This window comes from Squalius cephalus (genome assembly GCF_949319135.1).
Source record: "Squalius cephalus genome assembly, chromosome: 4".
In the NCBI taxonomy this organism is placed as follows: domain Eukaryota; kingdom Metazoa; phylum Chordata; class Actinopteri; order Cypriniformes; family Leuciscidae; genus Squalius; species Squalius cephalus.
In genome coordinates, this window is record NC_137125.1 from 8,914,119 (window position 1) to 8,931,733 (window position 17,615).

Here is a 17,615-nt window from a genome sequence, read left to right on the forward strand (position 1 = left end):
CTTTGAAGTTGGCCTGAGAAAGCCTGACCAGAAGGTTTGAAGATATTTTAAAGTTTGAAGTTTTTGAAGTCAATACAGTCTATCAGAAAATAGACAAGATAGATAGATAGATTGATTTTAGGGTGTTGCTATGTGGTTGCTTGAGTACTTGGGGTGGTTGCTAGTGTGTTGCTAGGTTGTTGCTATGCGGTTTCTTAGGATGGTTGCTAGGGTACTCAGGGTGGATCCTAAGGTGTTGGCTATTTGGTTGCTAGGGCATTATTGGTGGTTGCTATGCGGTTTCTAGGAGACTTGGGATGGTTGTTAGGGTAATCTGGGTGGAAATTAGGGTGTAGCTATTTTGTTGCTATGGTATTCTGGATTTAGGGATTTTTCTGGTTGCTAGGGTACTCATTGCTAGCATGTTTCAGATAGATGCCATGCATAGAGGAGCATTATAGGACCCATTTAACAGATGAGTTTGGATGAGAGTGCTGATCCAATCACAGCTTAATTTCATAATCCAAATAACATTTGAGCACTTAGGTCAACATGTTAAGAGTGAAACTACTTCAGATCTTTTTCTTTTTATCCCGCAGCTGTGAATCTGAAGGGCGATGGCGTCTGTTAAAGTTGAAGAGCTGCTCAAGAACTCGCTAAAGGACCTGAGAGAAGATGATCTAAAGGAGTTTAAGTGGCACTTAGAGAAGGATCATGAGTGTATAAAAAAGAAAGACATGGAGAATGCAGATATCTTAGACACAGTGGATAAGATGGTAGCATGGTTTGGACCAGAAGAAGCTGTGAAGAACACAGTGAAGATCCTGAGGAAGATTAACCAGAAAAATCTGTCTGAGCAGCTGGAGAACAATCACAAGACAGGTAACATTTAATTCACAGTGACTGTGACTGTTTACCATTGTAATGGTTTGACTTGAACTTTGCTCTTTGCTCTTGCTGATGTGTTTGTGTGACTTATGTTTCCCAGTGAGTGATCCTCTCTCTCTCACACACACAGGTCAGGCTGAAGGTAATATGAAGACATCTGCAGCTGTTGGAGCTCATTCAGAAGAGATCAGGGGTAAATAATTCCTGTCTGTACATGGACACAAGAGAAAATATAACAGCAAGCAACAATTACAGGGCCAAGAAGAACAGCAGCAGATCTTATACAAGTACATTTATTAGAACAGACTGTCTAGTCATTTTTTACAAATGGTTAAATGGTTTACAAGAGTCTTAAACCCTGAATTAAAACATCTTACAAGCAACTTCTCACTGCATGAAAAGTGGGATTTTCGTCAGTAAGCGGCACTGTAGATTGTCGTGGAAGTTCAGGTTTACGACTGCACACGGCAATTTGCAGGCAACACCGAAAACTGACGTGAATTGTCGGAAATTGACGTGGGCCTTGCTTGGCAGTTGTCCCCCTATGACCCCCTTTGACCCCCTATGACCCCCCTCCCCCTAATTCTAGGGGAGGCTTTAACATGTAAATGAAAATGCTGTGAGCTATACAAATGCAAATCAGGGCAGGGCCAAATTAAATTAATTTTAATCAGGCTTTGCCACAAAGGAAAAAATGTGCATTCCATGCAAACAGCATCACAATCTCCTAGAGCTCAACCACTGTGCATAATACAACTGTTCACGAACAAAATATTGTATTTGACTCATGCTGCTTACACATACGCAATGACAATTATGCCTACTGTATATATAGAGTTACAACTACGATTAGAGTTGTTTGCATAAAATGTACCGTGAACATTCACATGTTTGCCCAGTGATAGGCTACAATTTATCTCCATAAATACTATTTTCTCAATTCTGCGCATATATTTTTACTTACATCAATTGCTTGATCAATATCATCACAAATTTTATATTTACATTTTTAACTGTAGGTACCACAAACAATTTAATATAGGTAAGTTTGTGTATATTTTACACGTAGTACAATACTGTATGTGCTGCTTATAAACACCAGACAGATAATGATTTATAATCTTTACTCATCTCACTTGCACAAAATAAATGCAGTAATAGAAAGCATAGAAACGCACAGGTGAAATACACTGAAAATTATATGCATTTAAACATTTGGTCGGGTTGAAGTCATCCCTCCGGATCTTCTGCATCCACTGAAAGGCAAGTCACCTCTCTTGAATCCTAAAAACACTCATTGTGAAAAAATATCTCTGTGGTAATGGAACTCGGTCGCTGTCTCTCGCTGTCAGATCACCGGAAGTTTTCACCGGAAGTAACGTTACTGGCCCACACACTCAAGTTCGAACATCAACGGTCACCGTGCACAGAGCAAATTGTAGGCGCTACAAATCGGAGCAAGGGTAAGATTTAAAGAATATGCTTTCATTCTCCTGTATAAGGAAATAGATCTGTTAATAGATACCGATCTTAACCGTACATTTTGTTTTCACAGACTAACCTCACATCATATTTGCTCGGAGCTATGTCTGCAAGTCCAGATTTACATGATGCTGATAATGACGACATTGTGTGTAAGTAACTTTTTTACTATTGTGGCCAAGTAGTGTATGCCTCGTTTCTATTTTGCATTAAAAATGTTTGTGGCCCCTTTAAGAAATCCCTCTCTTCTCGTGATACTATTCACTTGTGCAGTGTTGCCAGATTGGGCGGGTTCCCGCCCAATTGGGCTGTTTTGAATTTGATTGTGCGGGTAAAAAAGGGTTTGGGCGGGTGGACAAAATTTGGGCTGGTTTGGGGTCAGTTCGGCGGTTTTCAAACATCTACGTTTTAATGTCTAATTGGTTAAAAAACTAAACTAAAGTGTGCATGTAGTCCATAAAATCAGTCATCATGACATTACTGTACACGCACGCCCATGCAGAGTCAGCTGGCTTTGGTGTTGACATCACCGACGAGCACGCACTCATCCAATCAGCGATCAGCAGGCAGATGAGATTGAGCGCGATAAGTTGTAGCTGTATATTCAAGTGATCGCTAATGCCAAAGTGACGATAGCCTATACAGTAAGTTGTATCTACAGTAAAGAGTGAGATAGTGAGAAACTCTAAAATCGTACACATGTGGTGGGAGATGACTCAATGGTGAATATAACTCTGAGAGGAGAGAGCAGTTGAATGACTTGAATTGAAATCAAATATGGGACGACTCCTGTCCATGGTCATGTGCACACTAGCCTAACCAGACATCTGCAACTTTTACCATCCAGACTGCACTCTACTTGTCCCTGACAGCTGCTGAAAAAGGTTTGAATCAACGATAAATCCGTTTTGATTGCTAAATTCTGCGTTATGTTCTGCAATGTTCATTTCTTGATTGCCGTTTTGACAGTGTCCACCTGGACATTTTAGTCATATTGGCTAATTCTCCTTAATTATTGCCCTGTTTTGATCTGTTTTCCTGGAAAAAATATATATATTTTTTTTTATTTTATCATCGTTTATTTTGTTAAGGAGATACAAATTGTGCTTATATCAACTTTGAATGACATGGTAATGAAATTATATGACATTATTTTGGCAGTAAAATTTTGGGCGGTTTTTTCTTGTAGTGGGCGGGTTTTGGTGAGCTTTTGGGCTGGAAATCACTGTCCCAATCTGGCAACACTGCACTTGTGCTGGATGCGTGCGCGCGACCAGAGAAGCCATTTTTCACTGTTCAGGAGAGCTCCATGTGGTTGTTCGTGTATTGATCGGATTTACTGTGTTATACGATCTTCTTTCTTGGTAAATATTACTTGAATATCTTTAATATGCACAAATAAGTTGTGAAGCAGAGTTAAAAGATCATTTGATGTGTACATTTGTTTATAGATTTATTTGGAGCGCATGTGTGATGAGTGAACCTCGTGGTGATCGGTAAAGGATTGGGTAACTTATGTAGGCTATGTTTCATGATTTATGGGGTAAAATACTGCCATGTTTATTTGATAAATCTGTTAATGAGTTTAATCTATATTCTGTGGTTGTACAGTGTAACTGTATGGTTTAATGCCTATTTCTGGTTCTGCATGATTAATATGTGAAACGCGGGTTGTGGTTGTGTTAATGTGCCTTTATTTCTCTTGTACCTCAGCCACTGCCGTATTCCAGTTTGTGTTATCGTATTTAATTATAACATATTTTGGTTTGGAGAAATCGATTTAAATCTGACCTGTTGCAGTGCATTACACTGTATTTCAGTTTGAATTGAGTTAAGTATTCTGTGGATTTGGGCATTGATCCACTGGTTAAACTTGAGTTTTTGTGACATTTGATTATGTCATCTTCAAATTTACTGTAAACTGTTTCTACAATTTCTTTTTTTGTTGTTTAACTAGTGAAATCTATTTTTCCCTTGTGAAATCTCTTCGAACAAGGCAAACTTTTATCTTAATTAGACTTTTATCTGTTTAATTGTGCTCCCATTGACCGCTGTCACTTATTTTAAACAGCAGTCAGAATAAAACCCCAATTTCAAAAAGCATAGTTTGCTTCCGGTGTGTATTTCTTCAATTTCACCCAGTTGCATTTTTTCTCCTTTATGGTTTAATTTTACTGTGACTTATGTTGTTCTTATTAATATCACTCTCATTTAATTGTTTTCCAGCTGCCTTTAAGACATATTACGCGACAGTGTGCAGGAGCTTCAGGTACAAACAACCAGATCTTGCATTGCAGGCGGAAGCTGTGAAGAATTCAGTTTGGAGTCGAGCGAGAAGAAAGAGGGTAAGATTTATTAGATTAGATCAGTTTTTGGTCAATGTGACTATTTTTCAGGTACATTAATAGATGTGTGTTGTCCATATGCAGTGCATTGCGCAGTACTGATTGTCTTTATTGGTTTTTACAGCTGCTTGAAGCGAGACAGTGTGCTAGCTGAGGATGAGGTGGGCCTTCGGAAGTGTGCTACCATAGACCTGATGTCTGATGGGGAAGACGGCATCGTCGGCGGGGTGTCTGGATGGATTGTGCGACCTCCGTCCTTTCGCAGACAGGAGCTCACCGAGCTCTGTGCCACGCTGCAGTCGAGATGAGAGGCAATACCAAAGTACAGGGCAACGCACCACAGACATCTGCAAAATGGACCGAATTCAGACAGAATACCGCTAGTTACCTACAGCTCTGAAGCGGAAAACAGACACTTCACGGTGCTGTAGGATTTGGGGCTTCTCGTGAGCTTCCCATTTGTTGTGTGGGCAAATCTCCTATGCTTTGTACATATATGATATATGATATGGTTGTGTGTTTGTGCTAATAAAGCTTTTTCTTTGAATAAACAACACATCCCTGGCAAATTTTCCTTTCCTCAAATTCATTCATGTCCTTGATGGTAATAATAGTGTAGTCCATAGGATAACAATGACATGAATATACAACATAATATCATATAAATAAATTTATAATGACCCAGGGTGACCAATAGTAACAGATCTGCCAACCAATCACGAGTGATTTTTCTTGTTTAAATGTAGTGGTTTCAACCAATACTGAGTGAGGAAGTTCAAGCCATTCTCTGGCAAGGCTCAGGCGGTGCTATTCATATGCAAATTAGAACCATTAGCACCTCCGCGAGCTCTCCACATACGTCATGGTTCGTTTCCGACAATATGTGGCACAGACGGACGTGACGTTCACAGGCTGTAAATTGTCGATAACTGCCGAAAATTACGGAGATTTCCGGCCGTTTACGGGGACGAAAATCACACTTTTCATGCAGTGTCTACATACGCAGGGTCATTGCAATAACCCCAATCTAACCCTAATAACAGTCTCATGTCTTGTTTGGTGTGCTAGATGTCAATGGTTTGATCAAAAATCTTGTAATAATTTTGGTCAGCGTGGCCTTAAAGGAATAGTTTACTTAAAAAGGATAATTCTGCCATTTACTCACCCTCAAGTGGTTTCAAACCTGTATGAATTTCTTTCTTCTGCTGAACACAAAGGAAGATATTTTGAAGAATGTCAGTAACCAAACAGTTGATGGGCCCCATTGACTTCCACAGTAGGAAATAAATACGTTCATACAGGTTTGAAAGAATTTGAGGGTGAGAACTATTCCTTTAAGTTGGTCTGAGTCCAATAGTGACAATCTGATAAATCCAATTCCAATTGCATTCAAGTTTTAATCAAGGCATTTCTATGTTGTCAACTTCAGCATAATCAGTCTAAGATGTGCATGTGAACACTATTGCAGTAAGAGTGTGATTCATTTGAATATAGTAGAAGCAGGAATTTAGGAAAAACACAATCATTTACTTTTTGCTGTATTTTCCCCTCTTTCTTAAAGGCTCAACTGCAGACGATAGAGAAGCTACTCTTCATGATTACACAAAGACCAGCTGTAGACTGAAGGACAAATTAAAAAGGGACTACGAGCAGATATTGGTTGGTAATTCAGAGACGGGTCATCGGGAATACCTGAACGATATTTACACTGATTTATATGTGGTGGGGAATGAGACTGGAGGAAGAGTGAACGACCATGAGGTGATACAGATCGAATCAAATCACAACCGACTGACTGCCAAGGAGAAGCCAATCGTGTGTAATGACATGTTTAAAGTCCAGTGTGACACGGGTCGACGAAACAGAAAAGTGCTGACAACGGGGATCGCAGGAGTGGGAAAAACTGTCTCTGTCAATAAATTCATCTTTGACTGGGCTGAAGGAACAGAAAATCAGGATATAGTATACATATTTCCACTTCCATTCCGTAGACTGAATTTGATTAAAGGAGAGTACAGTCTCATGGGACTGCTCAATAAATACTTCTTTAGTAGTCCTGAAGAATTGCCCTCTCTTCCTCAAGGTGATGGTAAAGTCATGTTCATCTTTGATGGGCTGGATGAATGTCGCTTTACTTTGAACTTTAAAGAAGATGACACATTTACAAGTGTAAATGAAAAAACAACTGTGAGTAAGATAATAATAAACCTTATCAAGACACATCTGGTTTCCTCTGCTCTCATCTGGATCACATCCAGACCAGCAGCAGCCAGTCTGATACCCCGTGACTACATTGATCAAGTGACAGAGGTGCGAGGATTTAACGATGAGCAGAAAGAGCAATACTTCATCAATAACAGCAGTCCTGAGGTTGCTGGAAACCTCATCAGTCACATCAAGAAATCCAGGAGTCTGTACATCATGTGCCACATCCCCATCTTCTGCTGGATCTCTCTTATTGTTCTTGAGCCTCTACTGGCTCGAGAGAGTAATGACAAAACTCCCACAACTCTCACAGGGATGTACACAAGCTTCTTAATTTCTCAGAAGAAACAGATGGAAGAAAAATACTGTGATGACTCTGAACCTAAAGCCAACCCAGTGTCTTTTGATCAGATTATTCTGAAGCTTGGGAAACTAGCCTTTCAACAGCTGGAGAAAGGAAACCTGATTTTCTACAAAAAAGATCTTGAGGAATGTGGACTAGATGTCAGTGAAGGTTCAGTGTACTCTGGGTTATGCACTCGAATGTTTCAGGAGGAAAAGGTAGCAGCAAGAAACGTTTACAGCTTCGTACATCTCAGCGTACAGGAATTCCTTGCTGCTCTTTATGTGTTTATGATGGGCAAAGATGAGAAAGCTGACCTATTTCTTCAATCCTGGAGAGAAAAACTGACATGGAAACTGTCCAAAAAGCCACTGTTTCAGCTTCATAAGGCTGCAGTCAAGAAAGCTTTACAGAGTGAGAACGGACACCTGGACCTTTTCCTCCGGTTCCTCCTGGGTTTCTCACTGGAGTCCAATCAGAGTGACCTGAAGGACCTACTGCCAGGACTGGAACTCAGAAGAGAGAACATGAAAAACACTGTTAACTATATCAAAAAGAAAATAGAGAAGGAGGAATCAGTAGAAAGGACCATCAATCTCTTCCACTGTCTGAGTGAACTGAAAGATAACTTTGTGGAGGAAATCCAGAAGACTCTGAGCTCAGGGAAACTTTCAGCACAGAATCTGTCCTCTGCTCAATGGTCTGGTCTGGTGTTTGTGCTCCTGATGTCAGAAGAGACTCAAGAGAAGTTTGAACTGCAGAAATACAGAAGATCTGATGAAGCACTGATGAGACTGCTGCCGGTGATCAAAAACACCAGAAGGGCACTGTAAGAGTCTCCTTTACATTAATTTATAAACACTGTTAGTCTTTTGTAATTGCCTTCATTTTAAATGGGTTACTTGCTGGCCTAGACAGTTCAGAAAAATTAATAAAAGTAATGTGTGTGAAAATAAATGCTAGTTTGATTTAGCTTGGCTTAATTCACTACAGTTAAAGGTTTTTTCAAGCTCCAGATTATAAACGCTAATAGGCATTATTACTGTTCTTTGTTTGGTTCTCTACACAGGCTACAGTGCTGTAATCTCACAGCTCAGTCCTGTGAGAGTTTATCATCAGCTCTACAATCCTCAAACTCCTTTCTGAGAGAGCTGGACCTGAGTAACAATGACCTGAAGGATTCTGGAGTTAAGCTTCTTTCTGATGGACTGAAGAGTCCAAACTGTCAGCTGGAGATACTGAGGTGAGTGGTTTTAAAATAATTAACTATGCTATAATCAGAGGCTGACTTAACCAATAAGCAAGGTAAGCGGCCGCTTAGCACCCCAAGAGACGAAACATTTGCAGGAATGTGATATTTTTCCATGTTTATATTATGACCCACAAGGACTGCATGATTTGCTTCTGAACAAGCTAGCAGAGCCATCTAGTGGTGTGCAGGACACAGTTAGCATCTCAGCCAGGGTTCAAAATTAACACCACACACCAAATGGCAATTAACTGAAACAGAGTTACTTATCAGTTGGCTGGGATTTTTTTTAAATTAATACTAACAATGCGTTGTTGAGAGAACAGGATATGGCTGTATTCATATAAATATACATTCTGACTGTAAGGACCAAGGTTAGAGCTAGGCTGTGAGGGCTGAATGTAGAAGGTTAATGATAAAGTTATTCCAAAACTGTAACTCCAATTGTTCCAAGGGGTCAGTACTAGAGCCCGACCGATATATCGGCGGGCCGATATTATCGGCCGATATTAGGCATTTTCCAAACTATCGGTATCGGCATTTATAATGGCCGATAAATGAATATTTAAAAAATAAAATAAAAGCAGCTAGGGCTGGACCCAAATATTCGAATATTCGTTCGGTGGGTTGGTATTCAATTTGAAAATTTCGTGTTTAAAATGTATTTATTAGGGAATCCAACAATTTGACAATCATTGTTACATCGCTTTTGATGATTCCTCCTTTTAAACATAAAAGACAAAAAAAAAAAAAAAAAAAAAAAAAATATATATATATATATATATATATATATACATACACACACATATATATATATATATATATATATATATACATATATATATATATATATATATATATATATATATATATATATATATATACATATATATACACACACATAACAATAAATAAAACAAAAAGAAAACACAGTAAACAAAAAGAAAGAACAGTTCCCATTGCCACCCACCCCACCCTAGGGACAAAGACATATCACACTAATGGGACAATCAGTGCTACACACTCAGCCTACTTAAGCATGCCAACTTAATTTACGCTATCAAGGTAGCGGAGAAGGGAAGACCAAATCTTATCAAACTTATCCAGTCTGTTTGATAAAGAAAAGCGAATTCTTTCCAGATGTAATAACCTAACCATTTCGTCCAACCACATTTTAACAGTAGGGACTTTGGTGTCCTTCCATAACTTAAGTATTAGTTTCTTTGCAATAAGGAATCCATAAGACAACAACTGTTGTTGAGATTTTTGAAAAGTAATGTCATCTGAGAATCCAAATATTACCACAAGTGGATCAGGTTCTAACTCAACATGTAATATTTCTGATAAAGTTTGAAAAATATTAGTCCAGAAAGGGGTTAACTTAGAGCAAAGAGCATAACTGTGCAAGAGTGTGGCTTCCTCTGTCTGACATTTCACATATTGGGGAAACATCTGAAAAAATTCTATGCAGCTTTGATTTTGAGTAATGAAGTCGATGAATAATCTTAAATTGAATAAGGCAATGTCGAGAATTAACAGAGCATTTATGAATATTCTCTAGTGCATTAACCCCTAACTCGTCACTTATCTCCCTCCCCATTTCCTGTTCCCATTGTAATCTTATACCTTGTGTAGAAGGTGGAGTTGTGGATAGTAACGAGTTATACAGCAAAGAAATCAGGTGACTAACCCCACAACCAAGCCCTAAAAGTTCATCAAACTTGGCAGAAGAAGCCACATCCAGACAAGGCAAATGCTTTCTTACATAACCCCTGAGCTGTAGGTATCGGAAAAAATTGTTTTTATGTAAACCGTATTTTGCCTGCAGCTGACTAAAGGAGACAAAAGAACCATCAATGAATAGGTCACCAATATTTCGAATACCCACGTCTCTCCACTTTGTGAATACAGAATCCATTGTAGAAGGAATAAATGATGGATTCCCTCCAATTGGTATAAGAAAAGATAAGGACTTTATTACAAATTTTGATTTAATCTGCTTCCAAATGCGAATAGTACTATGGATAATACAATTATAATTGTAAGCCAATTTCTCTATCTTTGTAGGAGACAAGATCACTGCCCCAATATCATATGGGCTACATGCTTCTCTTTCCATTTGGATCCAAGTGGAATGTGTAAAGTTGGGATCTAGCCACATTATGATAGTATGAAGAGCACTGGCATAGTAATAGAGAGAGAAATCAGGGAGTGCCAATCCGCCTTCAGCTTTAGGCTTACAAAGATGAGCTTTACTTATTCGATGGGCTTTATAATCCCATAAAAAGGAAATAATGATTGAATCCAGTTACTTGAAAAAAATCTTTGGTAAGAATATTGGAATGTTCTGAAAAAGATAGAGAATTTGAGGAAGAAAAATCATTTTAATAATATTAACCCTACCAACCAAGGAAATAGGAAGTGATCTCCAAAACTGAATATTATTTTTCAATTTAGACACTAGAGGGGGAAAGTTAGCCTTAAATAACAACTGAAAGTCCTTTGTTACTTCAATTCCTAAATACGTAAATTTTTGCTGTGTTATTTTAAAGGGGAAGTATTGTATAACAGAAAGATCTCGAACCTTTATAGGCATTAATTCGCTCTTAGACCAGTTTATCCGGTACCCTGAAAATGTACCGAAATGAGAGATGATTTCCAAGATTTTTGCGATAGTAGAATGGGGCTTAGTAATATATAACAGGATGTCGTCAGCATACAATGATATTTTACCTAATGTATTCTCTGTGCTATATCCATGTACATTGGGGTCGGAGCGAATAGTTTGTGCTAAGGGCTCGAGTGCCAAAGCAAAGAGTAAGGGAGATAAAGCGCAACCTTGTCTAGAACCTCTGTGTAGTTGAAACGTTGAAGAGAGCATCTTATTAGTCAGAATTCTTGCAGAGGGCTTATGGTAGAGAATCTTTATCCATTTTTCAAAACTATCACCAATATCAAACTTTCTTAAAACTTTAAACAGATAAGACCACTCCAATTGGTCAAAAGCTTTCTCTGCATCAAGAGAAACGATAACCAGGTCATCTGCATGCGCGTTGTGAGAGTAAATTATATTAAAAAGACGTCTAAGATTTGAAAAGGAATGCCTGTTTGGTATAAATCCTGTCTGATCGGGGTGAACAAGTTTATCAATTACAGACCTAAGCCTGTTGGATAAAGCTTTAGCCAGAATTTTTTGGTCACATGTTAAAAGTGAAATTGGCCTATAGCTACTTACTTCTTCTGGATCTTTTCCCTTTTTAAGTAATACTGTTATGGTAGCCTCGTTTAACGTAGGAGGTAGCATGCCAACAATAATTGCATGAGTATACATTTTAAATAAATAAGGTGAAAAGAGATCACTGAATTGTTTGTAAAAATTCACAAGAGTACCCGTCAGGGCCAGGGGCCTTTCCACACTTCATTGACCTAATCGAATCTTGTATTTCAGAAACTGAGAGTTCTGCATTGAGGAAGTCACGCTCTTTCTGATCTAGAGTGGGGAGATCACAACTATCCAAGAAATTTTCAGCAGCCAGGTCATTGATTGAGGCCCTGGAGGACTATAATTCCTCATAGAACTGTTTGAATCTGCTATTAATGTCCGTATGAGATGTTAATATGACTCCATTTTCCGACTTGACTTTACTTATAGTATGATCACTTTCCATTTTCCTAATTTGTCTCGCCAGTAATTTATGAGGTTTTTCACCAAATTCAAAAAAGTTTTGTTGCGTAAATAAAAAGCCCCTAGCTATACGATCTGGAAGAATCTGATTGTATCTAAATCTTAATAAGAGGATCTTCTTATAAATCCCTGTGGATGGATGCACTGCATTTTCTTTATCCAATCTATTGATTTGTTGTTCTAGATCTGCCAACTCAGCCCTTTTCCTTTTCTTTCTAGCAGCCTGAAAAGAAATAATACAACCCCTGATATAAGCTTTCATGGTCTCCCACAGTATTGAGGGGGACGTTCCAGGAAGATCATTCATCTCAAAGAAAAAAGAAATTTGTTCGCTTAAAAAATTACAAAATTGTGGTTCCTTTAACAGCTGTGGGTCCAGTTTCCATATCCTATCACAATGAGGCAAGTTAGCTAGATTTAAAGAGAATGAAAGAGGGGCATGATCTGAAATCACTATATCATTATACGCAACCTTACTGGCCAGTGGCACCAATTTAGCATCAACCAAAAAATAGTCAATTCTAGTATATACATTATGAACATTGGAGTGGAAAGAGTATGCTCTGTCTTGAGGGTTGAAAATTCTCCAGATGTCAAACAAATTTGAATTATTACAATATTCCTTCATGAAAATACTGGAATTAGAAGGTGGTGCTCTACGGGATGAAGATCTGTCCAAATAAGGATCTAAAACTAAATTTAAGTCACCTGCAATGAGTAAATTAGTTTGTGAGATGTCAGGGACCTGATTGAAAACATGTTTAAAAAAAGAAGGCGAGTCTGTATTAGGACCATAAATATTAACCAGTGTTATGGGTAATGTATATAAATCTCCAATAACAATTAGATATCTTCCTTCCTTATCTGCGATGGTAGTCTTATGAATGAATGGTGTGCCCTTTCTGAAGAGTATGGCCACCCCTCTTGATCTAACTGCACACGTAGCATGATAAGTTTGACCGATCCATCTACATCTTAGTTTGATATATTCATTTTTATTAAGGTGTGTTTCTTGAAGAAAAATTATGTCACTAGAGAGCATCTTTAGGTGTGCCAAAACTTTGCCCCTTTTAACGGGATGATTTAATCCCTTAACATTCCAAGTGACCATAGTAAGTTGCCTCCCCTTATCCCGCTGCGTTAAGTTGTCCTGCATGGTGTAGGCTCATACAATATGTATATAAACCCTATCAATGTGACATATAAGATCATATACTGAGTATAGATGTCCCAGAGCAACCCTCCCTTTGACATACTCTTGCCTATACTAAGAGAACCTTCAAAGTAAGGCGCGATCCCACTAAGGAAGTTACAAGAGAAAACAAAACAAAACACAGAACAGCAATAACAAGATACAAAAAAATAAACATGTACCATACTAACTTCCCTCACTAAACACTTCTAACACTAGAAGTTTAGAACAGCCCCGCAAAAGGCATATATTTTGAAGTAAAAAGAATGTAAATATGAAATAATAAAGATTTGAGAAAGCTTATTGACAAATTAAAAATATAAAAAGAGATAAATAAAATCTGGAAGGACGGTCCATCTATTTGTTTCAAAATAAACCATAAGCCAACTTCGATAAAGATGAACAAAAACTTCAATTAAAGGCAGTCTGTAAACGTAAACATTTGAGCGTACAACATTAAACGTTATTCATTACCCAGCACGGCAGTGCCATTATCAGCAGCCTCCGTCTTCAGCATCCTCACGGCCCGTACCAAAGTGAAGCTCGGCGAACTCCTCGGCTTTCTTCGCATCTGTGAACACTGTCTCTGTGCCATTAAAAGTCACTCTCAATTTCGCTGGAAAAACTGTCCCATACCGCACTCCTGGCTTGTCTCGAAGTAATGCTCTGGCTCTGTTAAACGCAGCTCTGCGCTTTGCCACCTCAGGCGTAAAGTCAGGGAAAATACGAATCCTCTGACCGTGAAAAGTAAGATCCTTTCGTTCAACAGCTTTCCTAAGGATCGTTGTCACATCCCGAAAGTAATGCAGCCGCACTATAAGCGACCGCGGCGGCTCAGTGCCATCCGGGCGCTTACGTAAAGCCCTGTGAGCACGATCAACTAGCGGGCAATCCTCTAGTGACAACGCGTCTTTCAAGAGTTCTGAAACAAAAGTGTTCATCTCTCTGCCCTTCTCAGATCCCTCTTTCAGCCCGGCTACTCGCACATTTTGTAATCTAGATCGCCCCTCTAGATCCATGCACTTGTCTGTAAGAAGATTCACTTCAGTACATAGGCGTTTCACCTCCGCTTGAAGTTTGGTTATGGCATCTGAAGAGTGATTTGCTGAGCGTTCTAGGTCGGCCAGAGTAGAACTATGTTGCGTGGACGTAGTCTGCAAGGCCAGAATGGCGACTTGAGTTTCAGTTTTGAGAGCAGATATTTCACCTCTGATAGTTGTAGCCATCTCTTCAATGCGCGTGTCAATCGTCTGACAAATCTCAACTTTGGTTGCTCGTAGATCCGAACGTAACAAGTTAATGGCTTCCAGGACTGTAACGTTAGCATCTGCCGACCGTTGTGAAGCTTCGCCCGGCGGAACATCGTCGTGAGGAGAGGTCGGTGCGATAAGGCCTGCTTCGTTCTGCTTTTTGCGGCTTGTGACTTCGAGCTCGCTTTCATCTTGTAGCCGAAGAGTATCAACGAAGCTGCAGCAAATCCAGCTTGCAGGAAAAACTCTTTTTATGTAGAAGTTATTGTTAAAAAGTCAATTTTATAATGATTTTGCGGGAGCTGCAGGGGAGTGCGACCTATCGACCCATTGCTCACTTGCGCCCCCCCCCTTCAATTTGAAAATTTGACATTTGAATTTTCTTTTTTTTTCTTTTTTTGCACACCTGGGATCCCCCGCGAAACTGTTCTCATTCGCGCTTGAATAAGGCCGGCGACACACTGGCTGCATGGCGTGAGCGTCTCAGCTGCGTGGCATGTCCGTTTTTATTTTGGCTCCCATGTTAACAGGTTGGAGTTTGCACACTGCCTGTGTGAGACACGCGTCTAAAATGCAGCTCGAGCCACGCGGAAAGGCTAGAGCGCAGAACAGCGGAGTTTGTATGGACCGAAGTGCATGCCTGAGCTTGTGTTTTGGGTTAAGCTGCGTTGCTTTGACATTGTGGAAAATAGAATAATAGTAGAAACAAAATGTATTAGCCTTTTTACCCCTTACTATCAATCTAAATTAATCTCGTTTTTAATTTAACTTAATTTAGTTTTTTCTTTATTTAAATTTCGTTTTTTCTTTATTTAAATTTCTTTTTTCTTTATTTAAATTTCTTTTTTCTTTATTTAAATTTTGTTTTTCTTTATTTAAATTTCGTTTTTTCTTTATTTAAATTTCGTTTTCCTTTATTTAAATCTACCCTTTACTGTGTCAGTAATTTGTTAGTCAGAAAAATATTAGACTACCTTAAAAGTATTGCTTAATTTAACAGACGTGTGCGTTTTATATCACTGCAGTGTCCGTTCTCGGAGCATAATGGATAAGTTGGCATTGCTTTATTTCGTTTTCAAATACATTTAAGAGAAAAGACTTGTCAAGAAGCTTATTTTATTAATAATTTCATTTATATAACTTTTGGTTCATCTTTGTTTTTATTATTCGGGCAACAAGTTTGTTTTTGGACATTTGTTTTCTTTTTAAATTGCTGTTGGTCATTTGATTGACTGTTTAAAACACAATAGATATCATCAATGCACTTTTTGGATAAAACTGCGGTGTATTTTGGCCATGATCAATGCATTGTCATTTTAATTCAGTGTAAGCGGCGCAGCAAAAATAGACTCGGCGCCGAAACCCCCGCTGCACTGCTGTTCACGCGACGTTCCTGCTGGACGCTGGACGCGCTGCTCCTGCTCCCGGTGTGAATGCACTCATTGATTAACATGGACGCCGAAAAAAATACGCGCTGCTCACGCGCCAGCCCTGCCCGCGTGAGGTGCACCGCTGCACGCTCGCGCTGTTCTGTAGTTTACTAAAAGTTTATTAATTCTGAACGTGTGGCGTCTCGCGTGTCCATCTATAGGCTATTGCACCAAATGCGACACTACACTCCCTTGTGAAGTCGATTGGATGAATGGTTCTCGAAATAATCAAAATGCAAACGGACATTTGACAGACGCTTTTATCAAAAGCGACTTACATTGCATTTCAAGGTACACATTTACAATCTTATCAGTTCTTGCTTTGAACCCATGACCACACACGGTCCGTGTAACGCTTTGCAGTTCTTTGTTCAATTTGAAATTTAATAATCAGAAATGAGAAAACGGCCCCTTTATTCGTTTTTTCAAAAAAACGAAAAAACGAGATTTCGGCTTGATTTTTCGTTTTTTTGGTTCACAGGCAAAAAACGAATAAATGACTTCAAAATTCGTTTTCCACATCTGGGCGGCCTGGCACGCCCCCTTCCGCCGATTGGTCAAGCAAATCTGAGCATGTGACGTCATCAGTTGTCGCTCAGGTCAGGTCTGTTCAACAAAATAATAGTCCTCTACTATGGCTACAGATTCTTAAACTGTACAGGGCAGGTCCGGGCTTTCTTCTGTGCAACTTTACACGTTTCACAGAAATCATTACATCAGAAATATTAATTATTAGTCTGCCACCAGCCTGTTTTATTTAGCTGTGTGTGGTGAAGCTGCGCTTGACAGCGCCGAGCGGGAGAGGCTCACTGACCAGTGTCCAGTCAGCAGTCAGAACTTTTCTTTTAGACGCTCCGTTTTGCCACGGGATGGTGATTGCAAATACTGTAATGCCAATCGGCTGATGGTGAAATACATTTTTACTGAAACTGTAATCATAGCCGCGACCCGTGGGAATGAGACAGATGATTGACAGGACGATAGCGGAGGCAATTAAAGGCGCAAGATAACTTCTGTTAACTAAAACATAAATAAAAAAAGTGTTTAATATAAGTGACTTTGTCTTTGTTTCATTGTTTTTGTTGTTTTTAATCAAATAATTGTGAACCACAAACTGAGCCTTCGTTTTAAAGGGCAATTTCCAAATATATTTTATTTATTTGTTATAATATGGGTATTTTATAATACAGCATAAATAAAAACAAACACACGTAATATGTATGCCTATAGGCAAAACACCACAGTTTTTTGGTTTTGTTTGTGTGAACTTTCATCCCCAACCATATTTCTTCATGCTCCACGCTCAGCACCCCTACTTCCCATGGTAGGCCTACTAACTGTAATTAACATGTAAAATCTTTGGTATATCTATATGTAATATTTAAAAACACTTTACAGTGTGATGGAAATAAACTTTTCTTAAAGCGTGTTGTATACTGTAATAGACAATTGTCCTGCAGAATGATGAGGTTTTTTGTAAGAAAAACATTGCGAGCAAATGTCGAATTGTTGTTTAAAATATAAATCAACAACAAGAGGCTTTAGGCTGTCTGATGAACTCTGTATG

The 17,615-nt window shown here is 38.9% G+C and overlaps 1 protein-coding gene across 1 annotated transcript in view; it reads left to right on the forward strand.

Annotated features, from left to right (window-relative positions):
• LOC307157236 (NACHT, LRR and PYD domains-containing protein 3-like) overlaps window positions 1-17,615 on the forward strand; it is a 106,106-nt gene that overhangs the window by 5,761 nt on the left and 82,730 nt on the right. Inside the window, exons 2-5 of the mRNA XM_079869083.1 lie at window positions 579-861; window positions 998-1,060; window positions 6,256-8,071; window positions 8,312-8,485. Coding sequence (XP_079725209.1) covers window positions 597-861; window positions 998-1,060; window positions 6,256-8,071; window positions 8,312-8,485 — 2,318 coding nt within the window. The 5' untranslated portion in view covers window positions 579-596. The remainder of the gene's footprint in view (window positions 1-578; window positions 862-997; window positions 1,061-6,255; window positions 8,072-8,311; window positions 8,486-17,615) is intronic.